Below are 25,058 nucleotides of genomic sequence, written 5' to 3' on the forward strand. Positions count from 1 at the left end.
AGTTTAGCATGTAAATTTGGTTTTTCCTTAATTTATTTTTTTATTTTTTTATTTGCTTGTTTTTATTTTTATTTTATTTTGTTAAGTCTTGCTTTTATTTTGATTTTGATTTTGATTTTGATTTTATTCACTTTCCGAACACATTTGATGAGATTGTGATAAATGTTTGCATGACTTAAATGAAAATTGAATTTTATTTATTATTTATTTTGTTTTCCTTGTAAATTTTTATTGTAAAAAAAAATTAATTAATTAATTAATTTGGCATCGTTCTAGCATGACATGTTCGAAACCTTCTTTGCACTTGCCATTTGTTTCATAATTTTCCAATTAAAGGATTTGCATGACCCAAATAATTGTATCAAGCATAAATTAGACTTATATAACCATATAATGTGAGCTTTTGAGCCTTGTGCTTCATTTCATGAGTGTTATACACATACTCTTATTTTCTTGTCATCAAAGTTGTTGTTTGATCTCATTATTCATTGATTTGGTTGATCACTTAAAAGTCATTCATTCTTATGCAATTTGACTTCATGACATTTTAAGAAGTGATATTAAGGCCTTCTTTGGATCGTTTGTGCCTTTCAAGCTAACCTTATGCATGCTTAAGCATGATTTTCCATTGTTTACCATTTTGAGCCTACATGTAAACCTTTTCTTTCATTTTACCAATTATATTTCCTCACCTTAGCCCGAAAAACAAATATTTACCTTTCTAAGGAATTCATGAGCTCTAATTCGGATGTGTTTTTCAGGCTAAGTTTGGGAAGGGATATTACATCCAAAAAAAAAAAAAAATCACACAATTGGTGAAAGAAAAGAGAAAGTTGTGATTAAGTGGCGGTTGTTTGAAAATTCATTTTTGGGCCTTCAAAATAATTTGGTGTTTGGAAAGGAGTTTGAATCAATGTAAATGAAGGTATAAGGAGTTTTGATCATGTAAAAGAAAAAAAAATCTAATCGTGATGATTCGAAGTCTTGTAAACAATTGTTTTATGCTCTTACATTGCGAGTTCCTTGGACTTTGTATTATCCATACCTTTCATTTCTTACTCACCTTACACCCTTGGCCCCATTACAACCTATACTAAAGACCTAAATTGATCTTAAATGTCATGTGGTTGAATTGCATCCATTTTTCTACTTTTAAGTGTTTGGCATCCTTCTTGAGATCATATTAATGCAAGTTCTTCATTTTCCTATTTTGAGTTAAGTCCCTTATGATTTAACTCTAATCTCATGTTTATAATTGAGTGTTGCATTGTAGCCCTCTTCTGAGTGATTCATTTGTGAGAGGACAACTTCGGTGAGATTTGAAGTAGCATTTGTGCTTGGTATGATTTTTGAAATTGTGTGAAAACTAAGATTGGGGAATTTGTTGCATTTGGCTATCACACTAATACACTTTGAACATGTTATGTTTTGAACTTTGCCGCCTTGTAAATAATGTCTAAAATTGAGCTTTTAAACTTTTGAGTCATGTGCATGAGTCATTTATCTTCATAAAATGTTCGGAAAGATTGTTTTGAGTTTTTATTTATTTGTTTTTATTTTTATTTTTGTTTTGTTTTTGTAATTATTTTTGTTTTTGTTTTTTATTTTGCTTACGGACTAACAATCTTTTAAGTTTTCTAATTACCTTGTTCTACAGAGTCAGTAAAACGTTTGTGGGTATCGTATCTGTTAAACCCTCAGGAGACACAACTCCTCCTACTAGGGATGCCTAGAGGTTTAAAGGCTTGTTGCATATGCTCAATGCAATCGAGTTACCTACGAAAGTGGTCTAGTTAACTTCTTGTTTGTTTTTATCTTTGTTTTCCTTTTGTTTTGCTCGAGGACTAGCAAAATCTAGGTTTGGGGGTATTTGATCGGTTCATAATTGTATATCATTTTGTACCCTTCTAGCTTATGATTTGGTTATGTTTTTGAGTTAAACTTGTGCTTTTAATCCTTTTTGTGTTTATCTTTCAGTTCATTGAGCTTTAGGTAATAATGAGGGCTTTGGATAGTAAATGATGCAATCCATGCATGTTAGGGCCTAATTTGGATGAATGGATGAAGAGCTTAAAGACAAACTCAATTTTGGCTACAGTCCCCTGCCAGCCCAGTTTCGTAGGTCATATTGCAAGCTTTGTTTCAGCAACCTACATAGCTCAGATGAGGCCACATTCTTCATGAAAGTTGTTCCAATGGGTGTATACTATAACATATCCGAAATTCAGCCTCATTGGATAATTGTGGAGTCTGTTACCTAGCAAACACAGAGCCATGCTCAGGATGGATTTTATCAGCGCGCAAAATGAGTTAGCATTTTGTTTTGGCCTTAACTTCCTCCTCCGACCTTGGATTGGCCCAAATGATATATGGCTGGAAAGAAGACATTCTGAACTTCAAGTTTGAGTGCTTAAAGTCTTAATTTGCTTAAGGGAAGCCCAATTCGTAAGCCCTTGAAGTTGCTGGTCATGCTGACCTCAGGATGAGCTATTATTTCTGGTTGGAAGCTTGGTCATGGTGACATGAAGATGAGCTAGGGCTGCTGGTGGGATTTATTAGTGAAGTGCATCAACCATTTCAGATTTTATAATGGAAGTTTTGTATGCATTAGTGAAGTGCATCAACCATTTCAGATTTTATAAAACAAAGTGTTGTATGCATTAGCCATACTTAATTCAGATTTTCAGCTTCCTTAGGCCTATATATAGTGAGGTTTCCCAAGCTTGAAAAAACACCCCAAGGGGGGGAGCTCTCAAACACTTCTCTAGAGCTCCCTTCCCTTCTCTCCCTCAAATTCTCTTAGTTTCCTTTGTAGTTCTCAATTGTTGTAATAAGATCATTCTACTAAATTTTCTTCTCCAAATCTCTCAAACACTTCTCCCATCTCTAAAGTTCTCCAAACACTTCTCCTCCCTTCTCCAAATTTCCCAAACACATTTCCCTTCTCTTCCAAAAGTCTCCATGTCTCAAACACTTCACAAACACCTTTCTCTCCACTCCCTAAGTTCCCAAAGTCTCCAAGTTCACAAACATTCTCCATGTTCTCCAAACACTTTCTCAAACAACTCTCTACTTCTACTTTCTTCTCCAAAAAGCCTCCATGTCCTCAAACACTTTTCCCAAACACTTCTCCTTTCTTCCTCAAAGTTCTCTTAGTCTCTCTTTAATGTTTTCTTAGTTGTAATTTATTTTTCTTGTAATGTACATTCTTTCTTAAGTATTCAAGTTTGATAAGTTTCCAAGTTTCAATTATGGTTTTTGTTCTTATTCATTATGCTTATAAGTTAATATGCTAGTTTGAATGATTGATCACCATTTAGGCTTGCATGTTAGCTATCTTGGTTTGAATTAAGAGTAGACACCATGCTTTAATTCGAATTGAACTATGAATAGGAAGAGTATGTATGGACATTCGACAACAGGGATTAGATACATGCTTGGTTGTTTAAATTGTTCTTCTATGCTTAATGGGTTCCTAATGCTTAATTTTAGGTTAGACAACAAATGATCAAATTAGGGAATTAGGAACACAAGGTTATGACCACACACCATGGCTTAATCATACTTTAGCTAGAATCAATCCATTAATCTAATTGAACTTGGGAACTTATCTACTTGAGTTAGTTATTTTCTTTCTTCCTTGTTTTATTTATTTCCTTTCTTTTTCATTTCTGTTTTGTGTAGGGAAAATGAATTGGATCATTCAATCACCAATCCTCGTGGGATCGACCTCGCACTTACATATGCTATACTACCAAACGGCTCGTGCACTTGCGAGTATCACAAGTTGAGGATGCAACTGAATCCATTTTGGTGCAGCTGAAATCCACACAACAGTATGCACCAATAATTTCCTCATATCACTTAGAACTTTTGGTTCTATAATTATCACATTTGTTCAATATTTAAACTTTAGGTTTAAATTATTATGATATGGACTTCAGGTTCCAATATCTGAATTAACAAAATCCCTTTTTCATTCAGGTACATGGTGCTAAAGTTGTTCACAATAAATTGAACACATTACTGTACAGTGGGATTTACAGCTCAAACGAGACTACACAGCTTATGAGTGTCTTCAAATTTATAAACCATAATAGTGAGAGAACCAACTAATATTTGGTATTGATCAACGTTGTTCACGTTAACGTTTAATCACCTTTTCACTTTGTGAACCATGAAATTATATATGTACATATACATATATAAAAGAATTTTCTGGCTTTTTTAGATGTATAGAAATTGTAGCTTCTAGCTCATTCCTTCACATGTATAGAATTTAGGATCTTCAAGTCCTTCATTAAATATATTGAGGATAAAGATCTTCGGGTCTTAATTCCCCTCTTTTTTTTCAGCTTCATCATAATACACAAAGAGTGTAACCAATATTATCTTTTCGTTTCCTATAAATGTGAACCATTTATAATAAATGGGCATTGATTGCTTCTGGCAATCATGATTTCAGTTATGTTATATATATAACTGTAAGTATCAATATTATATTACCATTGTAAAACGAAATTAACTAATAACCCAATATAAATAAAATAAAATAAAATGAGTAAAGTGGTATAAACAAGGAATAAAATAAATAAATTAAGACTATGAAATTCCAAGATAATCTAATATTAATGTGGATGCAATATGTAGATAAACTACAAGTTTAAGAATTGGATTTCCAACAAATTCAGGTTCATATAGGCACAAGTAATGAACTTCAGGTTCATATATAGTATTAAGATCCATGAAAAACTCTGAACTTCAGGTTCATATCAACATATATTCGAAACATCAGGTTTGAATACGTAGATCTAAATAAATTGAATTAATAGTTGTGCTTTGAACTTCATACTCAAATCGATGTATATGCATTCGAAACTTCTGGTTCGGGTTCTTGACATATGTAGACCTCATGGGATTCTGATTTTGATTAAGACAAAATCAAGGAGTTTCATGTCCTTATGTATTCTTTAAATTCACGGAACTTCACAACCTCAATTATTTGGAATCAAAGAACTTCAGGTTTTGATTCAATCAAAAGGACTCTAGGTCCTAATCAAGTTATATGATGAGGATCGAGGAACGTCGGGCCCTGATCTTTTGTATAATACAAACTCGTTATAATAATTAAGATCATACTTAAGATTAAATAAACAAATTTAAAAAAAAAAACATGGCATTATATTCATGTGTAATAAGAATAAGAAATTTTTTTTCCTAAAACGAGCATGATGAAATCTGATGGTGAGTACAAAGAAACTCTATACCATGTGATGACTCTAGTTCATATAAGAAGAAAGAAAATTCAGAGAAAGAAAACATACCAAGAGCAATGTCGTGCTAATAACGTGTTATATAACTAAGGGAAAATTGTAGAGAGAATTAGAAAGTAGAGAAAGACAATAGAAATTGTTCAATCAACTTGTATTTCTCATCTTGATAAGACCTCTTATTTATAGGCTTACAATGGTAAGAAGACATTAACAGCTCATAAGTTACAAGCCATAACTATGGTATTTAGTGTATAGGTTACATAGAATTAGAAAGGGTGAATGCTAAGAGGTATGGTGGTCATCCACCAACTCATGCATTTACAATAGATTTAACTTGAAACATTTTAGAGCATTTGGATACAAATATTTCATTTTCAACATAATATTTAATTTATTTTGTAATTAAAATAAATTTTAGGGTGTAATTGAAACAAATATATATATATATATATATATAAGTGAAAATGAAAGTGCTTTCCCATTTATCAAACACTTATTTCAACAAAATACCATTTTTAGTCATTATACACAGCTCACAACACTTTCATAACAAAATTTATCAAACATTTAGAAACTGATTATTGTACAAACAACACTTTTAACAAAAAGTTTACCAAATGCTAAACTGCTTTTTTTCACAACAAATCTAACAGCACAGCAATACCAAAATTACCCTAACTTGTAAGTCAAGGTTCATTTCCACTCGACTAGGCTAGACGAGAGTGACAAAAGTTATATTGATCATAAAATCCAAGAAAAAAAAATCACTCACACACTCACACACTCACACACTCACACACTCACACACTCACTCCCTTCCCACATTTAAAACGCACACCAACCACACCAACCAGATTCGATGCTATACTGTGGCTCGGTCCCAATTGGCAGCTGTGAAGCACCACGAGTATCACATTGCTTTGTAATTTTATATTTCATACGATAAAAAACACAGAAGACAGTGATTCAGTGATTCAAACTCTGAGCTGCTTGCTTCAATCGCCACTCTCCCATGGAGTCCACATTGTCTGCAGCGACACCGACAACGGTAGCTCTCCTCGCCGTCTCCAGAACCCTCAACAGTCGCCTCTCCCAGACTTTTCTCAGTCAACGCCTCCCGAGTCGTCTGCTAGCTCCCAGGCTCACTTCTTGCCTTCCCAGCAGCTACGGCTTTCAGAGGCCTAATAGTCCCTTCTCTTCGTCCTCGCTGAGGAGCCTGTGCCTCGTTGACCCTGCGGGACGGTGCCGTTTAGGGTGCGTTGGGAGCTCCGCTGCGTCGTTTGCTTCCGGCGGTGGAAATGGTGGCTTTGGCGGCGAGAGTGGCGGCAGCGGCGGTGACGGTGAGGGCGGTTCCGGCGGCGGTGATGCGAAGTCAAAGGTGGTTGCTGCTGGGTGCGATGAGATTTCGGCGGTCTCGACTGATGTCATTGTTCTCGATGTTGGAGTAAGCATACACTATACATTACAAATCCCTCCTCTCTCTCTCTCTCTCTCTCTTACTCAATTTGTTTGGTGTTTTCCTATAGGGAATGACATGTGGGGGATGTGCAGCCAGTGTGAAGCGAATTCTAGAAAGTCAAGTAAGTTTTTCCTTCTTCTGCCTCAAATTTTCATGTATTTTCTGTTGGAAGTGAAATTTCATGCTCTGGAAATAGGCAAAGACACAGTTTTTGCTGATAAGAAAGCTGGATTTGGTTGTGAGGAACTGAATTTCATTTGGAATTCCAGTTGTTGGATTTGCAAACTTATGAATGTGGATATGAAGCAAATATATACAACACTACTCTAGCCTTCATTTGCTGGACCAAATCGAGAATACCTTTCTATTTTATATTAGAGTATAAACAGTGAAATATATATTACCGTTTCTTTCTTAGTGTCTCACATTCTTTTCTTGTGCTATTGAAGATAACCCAAGTAGGAAACTAGTAGGTTTAAGATACCTGTTTTTCTTTTTGGAATTTTGTATTGCTCTCATGTTTATGAGAAGGAGAAGAAAAAGAAAAGGCTAAGTAATTTATGGTGTTCTCTTTCCTTATCACTTAAAGGCATTTGAGAAGGGTGCGCAGGTTGATTTTGTTGATGACTTTTGTTCTGTTCTGTAAACTAAACCAATCTTCTTCCTTTTATCATCTATATGGCAGCCACAGGTGTCATCTGCTAGTGTAAATCTCACAACAGAGACAGCAGTTGTGTGGCCCGTGTCTGAAGCCAAGGTTACTTCGAACTGGCAGAAGCAGTTAGGAGAGACACTTGCCAAGCATTTGACTAATTGTGGTTTCAAGTCTAACCTTCGTGGTAAGCATTTCACAATTTCTTCACCTTCAGTGTGTTATTGTTATTTATTGTTCGCATTTGAGTATGGATTCCATGGTTCTCATTTATTGAAAAGTTGTATGCTTCGTTAATCTTTGTCATGGACTCACGGCTAATATTTTTCGAGGGCGTTGCTTGTTCTTTACTGTTTTTGCTGGATAAAATTTGAACCTATGAGTTCTTTAATCTTCAAGCTGATTTGGGACCAAAAGTTTGTAGATTATTTCTTTTGATTGTGTTTGTTGTGGAATGAAATTGAGTTGTGTTAGAGTTTTCTCAGTTTGCTGTGGACTTCTTGTTCACTGCTGGATAATTTTATTTTATTTTATTTATTCTAACAAAGTCTCTGTTTCTTATATATACGATTTACACACACACATATAGAAATATCAACTTGTTTTGCTTTATTAAGAACAAGATCTAAATAGGTCTTTAATACACATTTCAAGAACCGGTGGTGATTGAGATTGAGATTACTTTATATATTGGCAGACGTTCAGTGCTGATTGTTCTGATGTTGGCTGTCAGGATTTTATTAGCACAGTAGTTGCATGGGTACGAGGATATAGGCTTCATCCTTAGATTGTTGAGTTGCAAATATAGTTGCTCAGCTGGTCTCTACTTGTTTAATTACGGGACAGCTAGAGTTGCATATTCAGTCATAGTGCATTAGAAGCATGACGTTTGCTTGAAACTGTTTGTTTTCTACCCTTGATTTCAACCCTATAAAGCTCTCTTTTCTCGGTCCTCAAGCACGCTTCTGTTACATATCAAAATTGTGATGCTGTGGAATTTTCTATATCGTTTCGAGAATTTGAGGATTGAAGTTCTTCTCGAACTTTGGGTTGTATTGTCGTGATGTTATTATAATTTGTTTTTTAAGATCGAAATCATTTCAGCTGCTAAGATGGATGGAAATTAAGTGGGGTAGACTTTGTGCTTCTTTAGAAATGACGATAGCAGTAAATTTGGTCAACTGAGTGCAAAAAGATTATTATCTATTTAGGTCCCTCCAGAGAGCTGTTTCTCTAACACTGGTCGTCAAATTAGAACCCCAAACTTTTAAAATAAGAGTAGATATGATAACGAGTTTAGGGTTTTCAAATGATTTATGTGAAGCTTGCTGGGTTTAGTGGCAGGTCAGGGAGCTATGGAAGGAGATATATCACCATAGAAGTGCAACAGATTTCTTGTCAGGCTCAACCATAATTGTTTATGGTATGTCCTCAAATCGTTGGATTTAATTTCAGTGACATGTATATGCACAGAATGTTTTACATCTCCTCTTCAGTTTATTAGATGTAACAGAAGAGGCTTGAAAGTTGTTATTGATTCACAGTTACTTGCTTCTATAGGTAGTCCCAACCAGCAGCTCATTGTGGTGGATTGGTTTGAGGAGCATTTCTGCTATGGAGGAGGACTTTCCTTTCCCCTTCTACTCTCTGAGCTTAGCAATTCCTTAGTTCTCATTAGGAAATTAAGGACTCATCTTTCTATAAGTTGGTTGTATACTATGCATAAGATATTTGAGAATTAGACTACTTGTTTCCCCATATGGGCATTTTTTTTTGTTGGTATATGTTTATCCACAATTGTGGAAAGCAGTCAATATCTTCTTTTCTTTCATAGGTTTTGTATATGTACTTTGTAGTTGAGGTGTTTCTATTTATGAGCACACAATCGTATGCACTGAAATTGTTATGTGCTCTTTATATGCCTTACTGGTTGTTTAGATAGAGTTTTCAGTTTTTTAAGACAGTAAATTCTTTCAGTTTTTTTTTCCTTTTGCAAACACAATGCATCCTTCCAAACCAAGGAACAATTCACCAGGCTAATACTCTTACCTTAGGAGGTAATTAAGCTTTCCAAATCACCTGGGAAGGTGTGAAGAGAGAAATAGAGGGATTGTCCAGAAGGTGCTTTTAGAATGAATTGCAAGAAAACAATCCTGAAGACTCCGAACTCCAAATTCATCTATCTGCTCTATGAGAAACCAACTTGACAGATTCTAATTTGATAATAATGCTGAAAGTTCTTCTATTTCTAAATCGTTCAAGTTCCTACGGAACCCAAAATCCCAGCTCAAGGGGAAAAAAAAAAAAAAAAAAGAATCAACACAAACATTTGCAATAGTAACATTATGATATTGGGATACCCAATAAGGGTGAGGATAAAGAGAGCAAAAGCTGTTTCTCCCACCCAACACTCTTCCCAAAACCTCACTCTTTCCCCATCACCCACCTTAAAACGACAACAAAAAGAGAATGAAGTGGGTAAAGAAATGATACAAATTATACAGATGGAGGTTCTTGGTTCCTATAAAAAGAAATTATACAAATGGAACTTCTAATTGAAAGTGATATTTGTAATGGAAACTTAATGTCGTTCCGTTGCCTTTTTTTTTGTTGCTTTTCTTCCATGCTTTGAATATGTGAGATTGTTTTTCTTATTTGTTGTGCACAACTTAGTCTTACTATGCACCATCTATCTTTGGAAAATACATTCTGTTATGTTTTTCTTTGTGTGATGAAGACATGGTATTTTCTTTCCTTGATTTTTATTCTGATTGGAAACACTGCATAATTACCAAAGTCAAGACTCAATTTGGTTTTCCCCCTTATGAATTAATTTGATTCTTGTAGTGGTTCAACTAATTGGTTACTTGTTATGTGCAGATTCAGGAAAAGACAATTTTCTCAAAGTTTTTGAAAGGAAAATGGAAGAAAAGCGTAAACGCCTGAAAGAAAGTGGTAGACATCTTTAATTAGTGAGCATCTCTAGTATGCTTGTTTTTTCTTAAAGGGTGTCTAAATTGTTCTGTAAACTGCTTCAGAGTTCTATGTCTTTAACCATTGATGATTTATCTGCACTACACCGTGCAGCTAATTTCTACTTTACTGTTTTTTGTTAGGCAACGAGCTTGCTTTCTCTTGGGCTCTGTGTGCTGTCTGCCTAGTTGGCCATCTCTCCCATTTTTTTGGAGCTAAGGCGTCATGGATCCATGCGCTTCATTCGACAGGATTCCATCTGTCCTTATGTCTATTTACATTGCTTGGTCCTGGGCGCCGACTTATTGTTGATGGTTTGAGGAGCCTTGTTAAAGGGGCTCCAAACATGAATACTTTGGTTGGTCTTGGGGCTTTATCTTCATTCACTGTCAGTTCAATAGCTGCGTTTATACCAAAGCTGGTTAGTGCTGATCTCTCTTTTTCTTTTTTGGTTCTGGATCTAGTTGGTCTACGAAGTTTTAATTTGTACGTGGGATGAACAAAGGGGTCCTCTGTTATAAGTTAGTTGGTTGATACTTGATACTGTTTTATGTCGATACCAAGAAATTTGGATACTTGTTTAGCATTGCCTGTTATCTTCTAATGGTAACATCATACTTGCAATATAACATGCTTGCTTGTTACTGCATATTATCAATGCTGATTGCTGATCTTTGTAAGGTGTTGCCTAAAAAGGTAACTGAATGCGTAGAAGGGGCTGATATATGTTAAACTCTGTTCCACATGCATCCTTGAGGAGTAATTTTGTGCTTCAAATCGTCATGCCATACCGTCCACCAGGCTCTAATTCCAACTATTTCTTTCAGAAAATAAATATCTGAAATCATGTTGGTCCAACAGGTTAAATTTTGGAGGGCCTGGCCCAAACACTTTGGTTTAAGACTATTTTTGGCCCTCTTTTTGTGTATGACCTATTCTGTTGTTTAAGAAAAGTTAAAGAGTTTGCCCCTCTCATGCCCTCCTTCCCTACCCCCTCTCTTCTTTTGAACCTCGAAATTTGATAGAATTGGTTAAATTTGTTTGAAATGTACATGTGTTGTGCTTGCTAACTCTGTAGCCTTTGTTGTGGATGCAGGGATGGAAGACTTTCTTCGAGGAACCAATTATGTTGATAGCATTTGTCTTGTTAGGGAGGAATCTTGAACAAAGAGCTAAAATCAAAGCAACCAGTGATATGACCGAACTTCTAAGTATTATACCGTCAAAAGCTCGTCTTTTGGTCAACAACAGTGCAAAAGATTTGGAATCAATAGTTGAAGTTCCGTCTAACAGTCTCTCTGTTGGAGATCAAATTGTTGTACTACCTGGAGTAAGTATGATACAGTCCTGCTTTTTTTATTATTCAATGTTTTGTACATTCCCCCTGCCTCTCTTCAAAAACTCAAGGCCGTGCCACAAGGTATTCCAAATCAGTCAACGGGACTATCGATTGGCATGCCCAAGGCTCAACTGGAGCCCATCTTTTCTTTTGGTTCTATGTCGCAGCCCAACCATACCCAACATACGATGGGTTCTCCTCTGGTTGACGACAACATTCCCGTCCCTACCCTGCCACCCTGACCACACGCCAAGAACTTCATGCACCGACACTTGGATTTTAAGATAGCCCGACATGCCAAGCCAGGTGTTTTTCCTGAACCAAGGCACTCTGGCGACGGCTTGTGAACACAATGGATTGAGTGTCTGTCACACCCACACATGCACTTGCATTCGTTGGCCGATCATGTTCATCATGGGTCTATGCAGAGCTCTCTATTTGCCATTCTTACAAGGACTAATGTTCCATGCTTACGGAACGGCTGGTTTGAAGGTGGCAAATATGATGCTGATCTTGAAGAACTACAGAACGCCACATGCCTCTTCACACTTCCTTGGGATTTTGATTTTGTCGTTGTTTACTCGTCGGAGTCGAGTTCTTTTCGGCGGTGGATAATGATGCATAACGCATAGGACCTAAATTTATTAGTTTCCTAGATTCTCTAGTTTTCCAAATTCTAGTAGGATTTCTACTTTTCCAGATTTCCAGATTTCCAGATTTCTAGTTTTAAGTTTCCTATTTTATTTGGGTTATGATTTCTGTTTAAGCAAGGGATTTTTTTGCTATTATGTCTAGGTTTTAGTTTGCTATAAATACCCCCATGTAGTTCTTTAAAATTCAGATTTGGATATTGAGTAAACCTTCTCTTAAAACTATGTGATTTCTGTCCTTCTCGGTTCTCTGATTTCGGTCCTTTCTTTCGTCCCTTCAATCTATATTTTTGTCTCCTCGACCTCCGATATTCTTCTTGTTCTACTGTTCTGCCCTTTCTTTTGTCATTTCAATCTATATTTTCGTCTCCTCGATCTCTTATATTCTTCTATGTTCTATTGTTTGAGTGCTTAATCTAATACCTACGGGCTGTACTACATCACTCTCTCTCTCTCTCTCTCTCTCTCTCTCTCTACATTGACCATGTTTAACTTTTCAGTTATACTCTTAATTGCTTTATCCTTTGATAGATTCAGTCTTTTCTGTTAGATGCCACTACTATTTTATGGATCGTTAATCTCCCAATTTCTGGTGCAAAAGATAACATAGTGGTGAATTATATAGCCTAACTAGTGTCCTGATTTGTGGCATGCAATTACAGTTTCCTTTTTTGCTTTGCTTTAGGAACGTGTTCCAGTAGATGGAATTGTTAAAGCTGGTAGAAGCATCATTGATGAATCAAGTTTTACAGGAGAGCCATTGCCAGTGACCAAACTACCTGGGGTATGGTTATTGTTGTATATTGAGCATGTGCATTTTCCCCATCTCTTCTATGTACACATTTTAATTCACATTATAGAAGCTATTTCTGATATGACTTTATCATAATATTGGGGAATTTTATGTTTGTGCTAGAGTCAAGTTGCTGCCGGAAGCATAAATCTCAATGGAACTCTTACGGTTGAAGTGCAGAGACCAGGTGGCGAGACTGCTATGGCAGACATTGTTCGTTTGGTAGAAGAAGCACAGAGTAGGGAAGCTCCTGTACAGCGCTTGGCTGACAAGGTGATCCATTCTTTCTTAGAGTATTTGGACAGACATTATACTATAGTCTCTATTTTGCAGTAGTGATATCCAAAGTATTTTCAATTTATGGTGGCTTATTACTTGTAGGGGTGTACATGGGCTGGATTGGGTCGGTTTTGGTCATAGTGGGTTTGCAATTTTTTGAAACCAAATTGTGTTTGTGTACAAATGATTGCATGGGTGAGGGGGCTTATGTACAAATGATTGCATTCTGAGTGTTTGAAGAAACACAAAATCTTGGCTTTTCTGGCAGCTTTTGCTGCCGTCAAAGTTTTGTTGCACATTGGGTGCAATTCTGCATCCCTTATGCTGATAACTAGCTAGAACCCGATGGGTTCCACACCTGGTGAGAGTAAAGAATGCTTTCTCAGGTCTTAGGATTGAATAGTACTCACCTAAATTTTGGTAGTTTTGGTGGAAATTTTGGCAAAATCCACAAGAAAACTAATTTCCAACAATATCAGATGTTGCCAATACTTTGGAGATATGCGAGAAAATAGGCCTTTCACTATGTTTCGACTATCGAACCTTGGATATTTCCGATATCTTGGTTGAAGTGCAAAGTAGAAGTGTACACAGAAGTTTCACGGTATTGTTTGAACAAGTGACCCTGTGAGACTTGGATATGGGTTAGATACTTTTATGATTTGGTATTGCCATAAATTTTATCTTGTTCTAACTTCTAATTCAATGCATCACTTACTAGTGAGAATCTTTTATGCATTACTCTGTGTTCTTGTGTTTATTTTTATTGTATTCTTTTTCTTGTTTCTGGACCAAAACTTTTAATCAAGTATAACAAAGCAACTTACATGTATGCAGTTGCCATAACTTAATTTGTCGATCACATTTACTTGAATGGTGTTCATCTTTTGATTGGTTTGGTTTCACCAGGTGGCTGGGCATTTTACATATGGAGTAATGACACTCTCTGCTGCCACATTTTTATTCTGGAGCTTGATTGGTGGTCATATTTTACCTGTTGCTTTTCACGGAGGAAATTCAGTTTCATTAGCATTGCAACTCTCTTGCAGTGTTCTGGTATGACCTAGATTTTTATCACACTTAAAAACTTGAAGGTAACCCTAAGAATTCTTCAATACCATCAAGGAAGCTCATATCTTATCATCTAGTTTGCCTCTTGGAAAGTTGGAAACTGGTAATTAATCATTGATTCGATACAAAATTTAAAATGATTGCACTTAAAAGAAGGAAAAACTTCCTAGCTGCATTGTCTGATTGACATTTGCTTTTACTTTTAAAAAAAATTCCAGTTTTCATTAATCTGTGTTTTCTGATTGCAGGTTGTTGCTTGTCCATGTGCCCTTGGGCTTGCCACACCTACAGCTGTGCTGGTAATCTCTTTGCAAACACTACTTACTGCCATACAAGGAATATTTTGTTGTTTTACTTCATTAAAATATTATTTTGTTTTGGTTGTGACCAACATGAAACCTACATGGTGCATATTAATCTGAAAAGTTATGAGGGTAATGGGAACATTCATAATGTTTCAACCAAAATGGTGTTTTAAACAAGATATTAAATACTGGTCTCCACGAAATTATCAAAGGCTTGAATGCATGGAAGTACGGACGGAAATTTTGATCTCATAAAAAACTTGAGGGAAACGAAAAATTATGGATAAGCTTGAATATCTTCAAACGCAAGAGAAGTATATTTAATCAATTATTTATTATTTTGATAAATATTTTTTTTTTTTGGGAGAAACTTAAGTCTGTAGTAGGTTCGTTTAGAGTGGATAAAATGCGTGCATACAGACACTATTGAAATATAAACCATTATACAAATCATTTGAAACAAAAACTTAAGGTTTAGTTAGTACAAGAGCCTTTGTAAGTATTGGTGTTCGTATGCACGCACTTTACTACTCTTAATAAACGTACTATGTGTTAGTCTGAGTTGTATCGTTGACTAAATAGTGTAGGAAAGTTTTTAATTAGTTGTAATTTCATGTAATTGCTAGAATTATTTTCCTTTTATTGTAATTTTGTATAGTTTAAATACCATCCAGTGGAAGTTGAGTAATAAATCAGAACATAATTTACAATCCTACTTTCTATGTTACCGACTTTAGTTTGCGGAAACGCTATTACTTAGAAATGGTCTTGTACTTATTATGCCATAAATATTTCTAATATTTTTTGTTAATAGAATGTATATACTTTGTTTTTTATTGCAACGCCTGGCTTAGTCTTTCGGCCTATCAAAAGCTATATATGATGCCATGAAATGATAAACAGAACGCGAAGAGGATATGCTAATTAATTTCTAAATTCAGCCTACTTGTTTAAGCAATTGCATTTTAGAGAAACCACTCCCAACAACTGACAACAAGGTAAGGTTGGCACACACTCTGCAAACAAAATCATTACCTCTGTAGGTTTCATTTGTTTGATAAGTGCTAAATTTGAATTTATTTGCGTATGATATATCAAATTTATCTTCAGTATTGAGTGCTTTCTAGGTTGGGACTTCATTGGGAGCAAAAAGAGGACTGCTTTTGCGTGGTGGAAATATTTTAGAGAAGTTTTCAATGGTGAACACTATAGTGTTTGATAAAACAGGGACTCTGACAATGGGCAAACCTGTTGTGACAAAGATTTTGACTCCTGAACGTTCAAAAGTTACTGACTTACAGTTGAGTGGTGACAAATTTTCAATCTCACATGACTGTTTCATTTAAGGGAATTGAATTTGCCGGAAGCTTTTCTAATTACATTAGAAAAGGGTTCCTTTATTTTTCTGTAAAACAATAAGAGTTCAGCATGCTTCTATGATCTCCTCGCTTCGACCCTTGCCAACAATTGCAAGGGAATTTACAACTCTTAACTTCCTAGCCCCGATCCAAACCCAAACCGAAAGAAAAATAATAGAGAAGTGTAAATATACGTGGTTCACCCCAAATTAGGCTATGTTCAATGATCTAATAAATAAATAAAGAAATTAAAAATAGGTTCTTCACTCATACTAAAGTAAGATCTCTTTACTCAACATTGTTCAGAATAGAGAACCAAAACCAAAGGTCAACAAGCAGGTTACTGAAACTGTCCCTCTTGCTTAATTGAATGGCATCTTATCACATATTGCTTATGGATTGCTGTCTAGCTGCATGTGTTGCTGTAATTAATGTGTTTAAGTGGTTTACTGACATGTGCATTACCAATTATTTCCTCGAGTGCATTTGTTTGATCTGTTTTACAATCCCCCTGTACTACTAGAATAAATTCTTGGTGTTGCGACAAATTTATTTTAGGACCCAAATGCATTTGAAGTGGATGAAATTTTTTTATGACTTGATTATCAGAGGTGCAACTCGACCAAATAACTCATCCTTTTCATGGATACACATTGCATTACTTTAGCTGTTTTATAATTTACACATGACTACAAAGATGAGTACACATAACCCTATAGAAGTGATCTCTTTACCTTTATCATCAACTCAGTCTGGAGTCTTTCCAATCTGTATTTTTTACCTGTTATATTGGTTAAGTAATTTATTATCTAGAAATCAGATCAGTTAAAGAAAGATTACAATTCAGAGCTTTTATCACTAGGTTTCTACCATTAAGATGAAAAATGGAGTGATTTTTCTTTTAATCTTTTAACAGAGAAAAGTTTAACCATACTTGGTCAGAAGTTGATGTTCTGAAGTTTGCTGCTGGAGTAGAATCAAATACAGTTCATCCTGTTGGGAAAGCTATTGTGGAAGCTGCTCAGGCTGTTAATTGCCAGAATATGAAGGTTCCTTCTTCTGAAGCTTTGTAAATGTGCTTCTTATGGATCATTTCGTCCTTAACTTATTGAAATGCATCTTGTCCCATACTGTTGAGGTGGATTTTGATTACTGTGTACAATATTTTATGGAGTGCATTCCTTATGGAATTTAATATGAACCAAAATTTCTTAATAAGTGAACATATGATTCTTTCTCCTTCATGATTGCATATCTGGATTCTTCGTCGTTGTTTCAATTTTTCATTATCCATCTACGACTCACAGCAACCCAATCTTCTATTCTTCAGTTTGGCTTGGATCGGTATGCAAGTTTTGTCAGTCTACATTTATTTTCAAGCCCACTAAACTCAACTGACATGGAAAACAAACACAGTAGACTTTAATAAGTGAACATATGATTCTTTCTCCTTCATGATTTCATATCTGGATTCTTCATCGTTATTTCAACTTTTCATTATCCATCTATGACTCACAACAACCCAATCTTCTGTTCCTCGGTTTGGCTTGGATCGGTATGCAAGTTTTGTCAGTCTACATTTATTGTAAAGCCCACTAAACTCAACTGACATGGAAAACACAGTAGACTTTGATAACTCAGTAAACTGAGGGCCTGATGCAGAATGCATATTATTAGTTTTCCTAATTCTACTTGGATTAGTTTTCCTATTATTAGTTTTCCTAATTCTTAAAGATTCCTTCTTGGTAAAGGATCTCTTATTAGTTAATTTGCTTTCCTATTTCTTAAAGTTTACTTTTCCTTTTCCTAGACTAAAAAGGGTTTTGCCTCTATAAATAGAGTTGTTTGTAATCTTTTAAGGCAGACTTGATTAATGATAAATTCCCTTACTTTTAACTCTCTGATTCCTTCCCTTTCCCTTCGTCTCTTCGATCTCTGATTCTTCTCCTCAATCCCTTATTTCTTCTTTGTGTGTTAACTCTAAATCTACAGGCTGTTCTGCATCAGGGCCTGTTTGGGAGTGCTTTGGTAGTATGCACTTCTACTTAGACGCTTTTTCTAGAAGTGAAAAAATGTGAGCACTGCCTGAAAAAGCACTTCGAAATGCTTCATGAATAAGAAGCTAGCAGGTGCTCCTCCAGAAATCATTTTTAAGTGTTCTTGAAATCCAAAAGAAACCTTTTCTGCTGAATGCCACCAGAAGCGCTTTTGGTTATCTGAAAGCACTGCCAAAAGTCTAAATAGGATCGTAAAAGAAAAGGAGATAACTTAGATGAGACTCATCTTATTATGCAGAAATAAGCTTAATCAAATTGGAAGATGACTTAAGATGAGTTTCACTGCCACTTACTGGTAGGAAGTTTTACCCTAAGTATGAAGAATGCCCATAAGAAAGTGTTTGATAGAAAAGAAAATACTAGGTTGAACTGTAAAATGAAACCTTACATTCCATAGCTATGTAAAATAATCTGGCATTTGTATGGGGGTAAATGCTCACTACTACTGGAGCAACTAGCCCCCACAAATATTTGCATCTTCTAAAATATGTTTAAACAATTTAATATTGATCCTTTTGAAAAATGTAATCATGTGGCATAATTTTACCCTTGGTTTTGATTGTTTCTAAATGTGAATTAAGTATTTAAGCAGCAGTTTTTTAGGCTTCTCTGGTGTTTTGGCCTAGGTAAAGTGTTGTTTGAGGTTGTCTCCTTTCGTAGCTTATATGTCCTCTAATGGATTTTATTAAGGACAGATTTAGATTTTTCGTAGCTTATGGTGTGATTTCATCTTGACTAGGCTGGAGTTCTGTTCTTTTTTCTTTTTTTCTTTTGTTTTTCTTTTCCCACTATATAGTATCTCATTTCTTACAAAGAAAAACAGAATGCATTTAGTGAACATGTTGCGTTCTAGGATAGATATATTATCAAGTGCATGCATTAACTAGTCAAGGTTCGAACAAAAAATCATGGTGCTGAGATCATTTACCCTGAACCTTTTTTTCAGATTGTAGATGGAACATTTTTGGAAGAACCTGGGTCTGGTGCTGTAGCAACTATTGAGAACAAAAAGGTTTCTATAGGAACTTTGGACTGGGTTCAAAGGTAATTAATTCCTCACTGGCCCTTTTGTAGTTTACAGGTTTCAATGGAATATAATAGTTTGTATTGCTTCGTATTTGCATATGAATTGCTGCTTGTGAATGTGCAATGCTTATGGGCATTGGTCATGGATTATGGTTAGGTAACTCAAAAGAACTGAGAATCCTACTTCTAATTGAAAGATTTAGATTGATGTAGAACAACATAAAGGAGGGAGGGTTATGCCTATGGTCATGGTGAACTGTTACGGCTACAAATAACAATCTAAATGGAGAAGCGTGCTGGACAGATTTGACTTACTAAAATAAAAAGGTCTATAAGTAGCACAATTTGTAGGAAATGGGAGAATCTTTGAGAGAAAAAGAAGATGTGGACCTGCTGTAATTGGAGAGGATGAAAGAGAAGGTAAATAGAGAGAGGGTACATGCATTCAGGGCTCCAAGCCATCAACAAATGCTCATTTCTTTAACTCCAAGTTGCCTTTAACTTAGAAAAGTGAGCCTTATTTATATAGGGGTTTGACATATAAAGGAATTAAAAAGAAAACCCTAGAGATTTGTTAAAGAGTTGCAGACGTATAAAGACATATTAAAGAATAGAAGATTCTTAGACCTTAAAAGACTTTAAAGTCTGTCTAGAGCCTAAACATAATTGAATCTTAACAACTCTTGACCTTAACTTTTAAATTGATATGACTACTGAAAATGGATTGACTGTTTCGCTTGCCGTAGACATTTTATATTTGGACCAAAAGGCTTAGTCTTTGGCTTTGGCTTCCATAGAGGATATGTTTTTTCTTATTGTGATTTTAACCATTTGCTCTTGTGTTGTGTGTTATCTCATATGTGCAGGCACGGAGTTAATGAGAATCCATTTCAAGAAGTAGAAGCCCATAAGAGTCAGTCTGTTGTTTATGTTGGCATTGATAGTACTCTTGCTGGTCTTATATATTTCGAGGATCAGATAAGGGAAGATGCTGGACAAGTTGTTAAATCTTTATCTAAGCAAGGGATAAATGTATACATGCTATCTGGGGACAAAAGAAATAACGCAGAGTATGTAGCATCTGTTGTTGGTATTCCGAAAGAGAAGGTAAGGTGTTTCCAATTATTTCTTCTTTTTTTTTATGGGAAACAAAATTTTCATTACTTAGGAAACAAGGTACAAATAGTGAACAAGGAGCACTTTTAAAACAAAACTTCACCAAACCAAAAAATCAATTCTACACTAAGAGAGATACAGCAAGACAGTAACAAGGAAAATTGCCAAAAAGACTACGACAACACATGAGAACTGAATGAATTGCAGGGATATGTAATTAGGTAGAAATGGTGACTGCATTGTAGGAAGAAACTACTCCTGAATGTAAGAAATGCAAGTTATAAGCGTTCATAAAGCTTGGCTATGGAGATTTACTTCTGCCTAGCTGTAAAGATTATTTTAACAAATAAGGAGCAGATATGGCCTTCATAAGAATTGTTGGGATGCGAAGTTAGTCTCGAGGGGTTTGAGTCCATGTCCGTGAAAGATCCCAAAGATGGGAGGTTTTTTTATTGTTGCTGTCAGTTTATGGTGGGAAGGGGGAACAAAGTTAGATTTTGGGAAGATTGTTGGGTACGGGAAATACCTTTGTGCTCAAGATTTCCTTGACTTTTCAGGTGTCTAGGGGTTAAAATAATGGGGTGGCTGTTATGACAGAGGTTTGTGCAGCTTTGCTTTGGAAGACAGTTACATGAAGAAGAAACTGAGGACAGTTTTGGAGAATACTCAGGTTTTTCAGCACATAGTCCAGATAGGAGGAAAAGGAAACTGGATTCATCAGTCTTAGGCCCCGTTTGATTTTCCTGTGTTCCACAATCTGACTATACATATTTATAATCATCCCTATAGTAGGAATTGTCTTATGTAATTATTTTAAGTAATTTATAATTTACCTGTGTTCCCCAGCTAATTTAAGTACCACATAAGTGTTATACAACTTTAAGCAGAACATAAAAAGCTTTTCCTCTATCGTATTCAAAGGTAAAAGCTATGCTGTGGATTGCAGGTGATATCTGGTGTTAAACCGAGGGAAAAGAAGAAGTTCATAACAGATCTTCAGAAGGATCAAAACATTGTAGCCATGGTTGGTGATGGAATTAATGATGCTGCAGCATTAGCTTCATCACATGTTGGAATTGCCATGGGTGGTGGTGTTGGAGCTGCTAGTGAGGTATCCTCTATTGTGCTACTGGGCAACAGACTTTCACAGGTACTTTTAGAAAAATATAACTTTTGTAGTACAACATAACTATTTGCTTCAACACATGAAGCATTTTACCTTTATAATTGCATCCATCCATTTCATTTCTAAGGGTTGAAAGGATGTTGTTCCTTACCTTAGTTAAGGGTTAAGGGTTTTCGCGCTGGGGGTGGGGTGGGGTAGAGGGCTGAGTTCTTATGGAACTGCAGAGTGTTGGCTGTCATTGGGGCCTTATAGATGGAGAGGAATAGACAAATTTTTTAAAACTCCAATGGGATGTGGTCGAAGACTTGTGGCATATGGTGTTTCTTTCCATCTCTTTGAGGTTTTGTTTCCAATGTTTTCAAGGGTGTCAGTTTGTCTGCCTTATTGCTAGGTTGGGAGGCAGCTATTAGTAGTGTTTTCTTTTGGTTTGTTCCTGTGGCTAGTTTTGATCTGCTCTTGTTTTTTTTGGTTTGTTATATAGAAGTGGATTTTGCAACTACTGGTTTACTGTTTAATATTTTGTTAATAAAAGTTCTCTCTTAAAAAAGAAGTAAAGAAATAGTTGATCAAAAATCAGTGAATTCCCAGTTAATTGGGGGTTGGGGTGCTAGCGGCGAAATATCCAATTAAGCAATTGAAGATGTAAATGTAACTCTGTCATTAAAGTGCATGTTGGTACAACCACACAACTTGCTTTCTCTTCAGCAAAATAAGAGGCCACTTACCAGCTGGCCTAGTGCCTTTTTCGTGTTGGCAAAGGGCATACGAGAATGTGCATATATATGTGATCTGACATATTCAATCAACAGTAGCGGTTTCTTACTTTTCCTTTTAAGTTATCAAAATTTTCTAAAAGTTTTTATGGCATGCATGATATGTGTGTCTAAGTGCAAAAGGAGTGCAACACAATAAGCGTACAAGAGAGAACTCAAAGGAAATTAATAATGAACTAAAACAAGGCTAGCTTATGAAGTTCAACAACAAAATTCCTCAAAGGAAACGAAGAAATCCTAGCTTTCAGAACTCGAACGCTTGGAATTTGAGGAGCCCTGAAAATCAATTACTGGAGCTGTGCATGCCTCAATCCAGTGTTAACATATAAATTCTTAAAAGGGTTATTTATGTAAACACCCTCCCTTGTTGTTTGTGAAAGCATAAATTGGCACCAGATTGTATACTGCTATATCTGGAAACCAAACTATGGATAGAGGCTTACAAGCCTGTTAGGAAAATTTGCTTTTGCTGTCGTCCACAACTACAAATTGAAGAATGCAGAACAAATATTTTAACCAAAATATGAATAATGTTGATCGCTGGAGTGCTGGAGGAAGGCTTAGTATAGTCTTCTTTTCATGTAATAAGCACTGTTGTGTTGTATATTTGATCTTCATAACGTTCTCCAGGTACTTGATGCTTTGGAGCTGAGCAGGCAAACCATGAAGACTGTGAAGCAAAATCTTTGGTGGGCTTTTGCATACAATATTGTAAGTCCTCTATGGAATAGGAATAGCCAGTGTTCTATTTCCTTTTTTAAATTTTCTCCAGCACCAGAAGCTGAAATAGAATGAAAGAGATCATATTCCATCTTCTGGAGTTTCATGCCACTGGAAGCACAAGAATGAAAACCTGTAGATATCACAAGCTTATTAGAAAGTTGATTTTGAATCTTTAGTATCTACATAAAATTTTAAAAGAATGGAATGGTGGAGAGAATGTTGTGATTTTTATCTGGATTTTTTGGGCTGTCAGATTTACTAGTTTACTCAAAGTGATTCAAAGTACTTTCGGTTGCCTGAAATAAATTAGAATGTGCCGTCCTTAGCTGCTTCCAGCAGCTGACAATTTCAATAATCAAACTGTTTGATATACCATACTTGTTTAACTCGGGCAGACTTAAGTTGAAACTGCAAGATGTGTGAACCATATCAAAGTGCAGGTTTTGTTGATTTGGTTAGTCTTGGTTTTTCTGTTTTTTTGTTTTGTTTTTGTTTTTAGCCTTCTAATAAGGTGCTTAATACAAGGACAAACCATATTGTTTCTTTTCTTGTCTTTTTCTCCCTTTTCATTCTTCTTTCCCCTTTCCTTAGGATTGTTTCATGATACTGTATATGCTTTGCTCTCTTTTCAGAAGCAATACCTGGTCTTATGCTACTGGCTTTTTACAGGTAGGACTTCCAATTGCTGCTGGAGTGTTGCTGCCGGTAACTGGGACCATGCTGACGCCGTCAATTGCAGGAGCCCTCATGGGCTTGAGTTCTGTCGGGGTTATGGCAAATTCATTGTTTCTAAGATACAAGTTTTCATCAAAACAGGGGGTAATATATAGTGGATCTGCACACACGAAAACTAACGGGGATTCCAATCTTCTCATGGACAAAAGTGCAGAAGAAGATCCTCATTCTGATGGTAAATGGAAAGGATGATAACACCAACAAAAAGATAGGGTTCTACATGTTCTACCACTATATGTGGAGCAGCCTGATAACATGGCAGCAGATAGGGGTCCTAACCAATTCAGTTATCCCAAGAATTCTGAAAGATGGCCAAAGAACAAACACCATACTGCCGTATAAGTGAATTTAGGAATCTACTGCAGAACTGGATAAATTTTTTGAAGTTGCTTCCATTTGAGTTGTGATCGTATTCTTCTCGGACCATATCTTTCAATCCAGGATGAGCGGCAGTTCATCGGTGTTGCCAGTTTTACGTAAACAATATCCTTCAATTCAACAGGGTATTGCTATCTTAAGTTGTACCTAGTGTGACTTATGGGTTGTATTCTCTCAGCAATATTTAAAACACATTTTTGCCAATACTTGGCCTTGCATGGCAGACATTAAAACAACAAAGTGCTAGAGGAAATTATTTGAGAGACAATCTTCCAATATATCCGCAAATGCTCATCTCTAAACTATTGGCGCGAAAAACTAGTAGGATGAAAGTTAAGGGTTAGTTTTCTGAAAAATCTGCCCCCTGCTCTTTTTGGCTTGTCCAATTTGGTCCCTTGAAACTCTTTTGCAATTGTGTTTAATCAGCTCAAACAGTGACTTCTGTTTCAACGAAGTCACTCTTGGAATTGGACTTCATTTATCATCTGCAAACATAATTCCTATTTTAATTTTGTCGTATCAATTTTTGACAATTTAGTCCAGATACTGTAAGGAGAATTCTCTAGTAAGTATTTTTATTTCAGCAATTCACGAAAGAAATTGATAATAAATACGTTAACCTACTGTAAACCCTATGTGAAAAGTTGCCAATCCAAGCCAAGCCCACCAAACTCTAAACACAAATAGTGAGTCGCCAGAAAAGGAAGATTGGTTTCTATATAACCATAACCCTGCTTCGGTTTCGCCTCGAATTCAATTTCAAGGTTAGGTAATTTTTGAACTTTTAAGGCTATGGTTTTTGTGATCCAATTGTAAGTGGGTCTGGTAATTTCTCAACTTTTATGAGTGGGATTATATGGACGTAAAATTACTGCTCTATGAATATGTTGTGTATGTCTTGATTTTTGACATTTTCTTCCTTAGCAATTGAATTTGTGTCCTCAATCTGGTTTTTAGGGTTAAACCATGTGG

General features: G+C 35.8%; 1 protein-coding gene across 1 annotated transcript; it reads left to right on the top strand.

The window, feature by feature from the left end:
- Positions 1–6,110: 6,110 nt before the first annotated feature.
- PAA1 (P-type ATP-ase 1) lies at positions 6,111–24,347 on the top strand. The gene is made up of 17 exons (XM_021953666.2): positions 6,111–6,717; positions 6,800–6,853; positions 7,418–7,571; positions 10,265–10,339; positions 10,501–10,778; positions 11,454–11,687; positions 13,032–13,130; positions 13,263–13,412; positions 14,328–14,474; positions 14,738–14,788; positions 15,922–16,094; positions 17,069–17,201; positions 19,156–19,253; positions 20,102–20,342; positions 21,298–21,501; positions 22,881–22,961; positions 23,643–24,347. The coding sequence occupies exons 1-17, from the start codon at positions 6,286–6,288 to the stop codon at positions 23,898–23,900; spliced, it is 2,862 nt and encodes a 953-aa protein (XP_021809358.1). The 5' UTR covers positions 6,111–6,285; the 3' UTR covers positions 23,901–24,347.
- The last annotated feature ends 711 nt before the right edge of the window (positions 24,348–25,058 follow it).

Source organism: Prunus avium, chromosome 8, assembly GCF_965620075.1.
Source record: "Prunus avium chromosome 8, drPruAviu1.hap1.1, whole genome shotgun sequence".
In the NCBI taxonomy this organism is placed as follows: domain Eukaryota; kingdom Viridiplantae; phylum Streptophyta; class Magnoliopsida; order Rosales; family Rosaceae; genus Prunus; species Prunus avium.

Coding starts and splice junctions, on each gene's coding strand:
- PAA1 (XM_021953666.2), top strand. CDS start 6,286: ATGGAGTCCACATTGTCTGCAGCGACACCGACAACGGTAGCTCTCCTC. Junction 13,131..13,262: donor CAGTGACCAAACTACCTGGG/GTATGGTTATTG, acceptor TGTTTGTGCTAG/AGTCAAGTTGCTGCCGGAAG. Junction 19,254..20,101: donor ACTTTGGACTGGGTTCAAAG/GTAATTAATTCC, acceptor TCATATGTGCAG/GCACGGAGTTAATGAGAATC.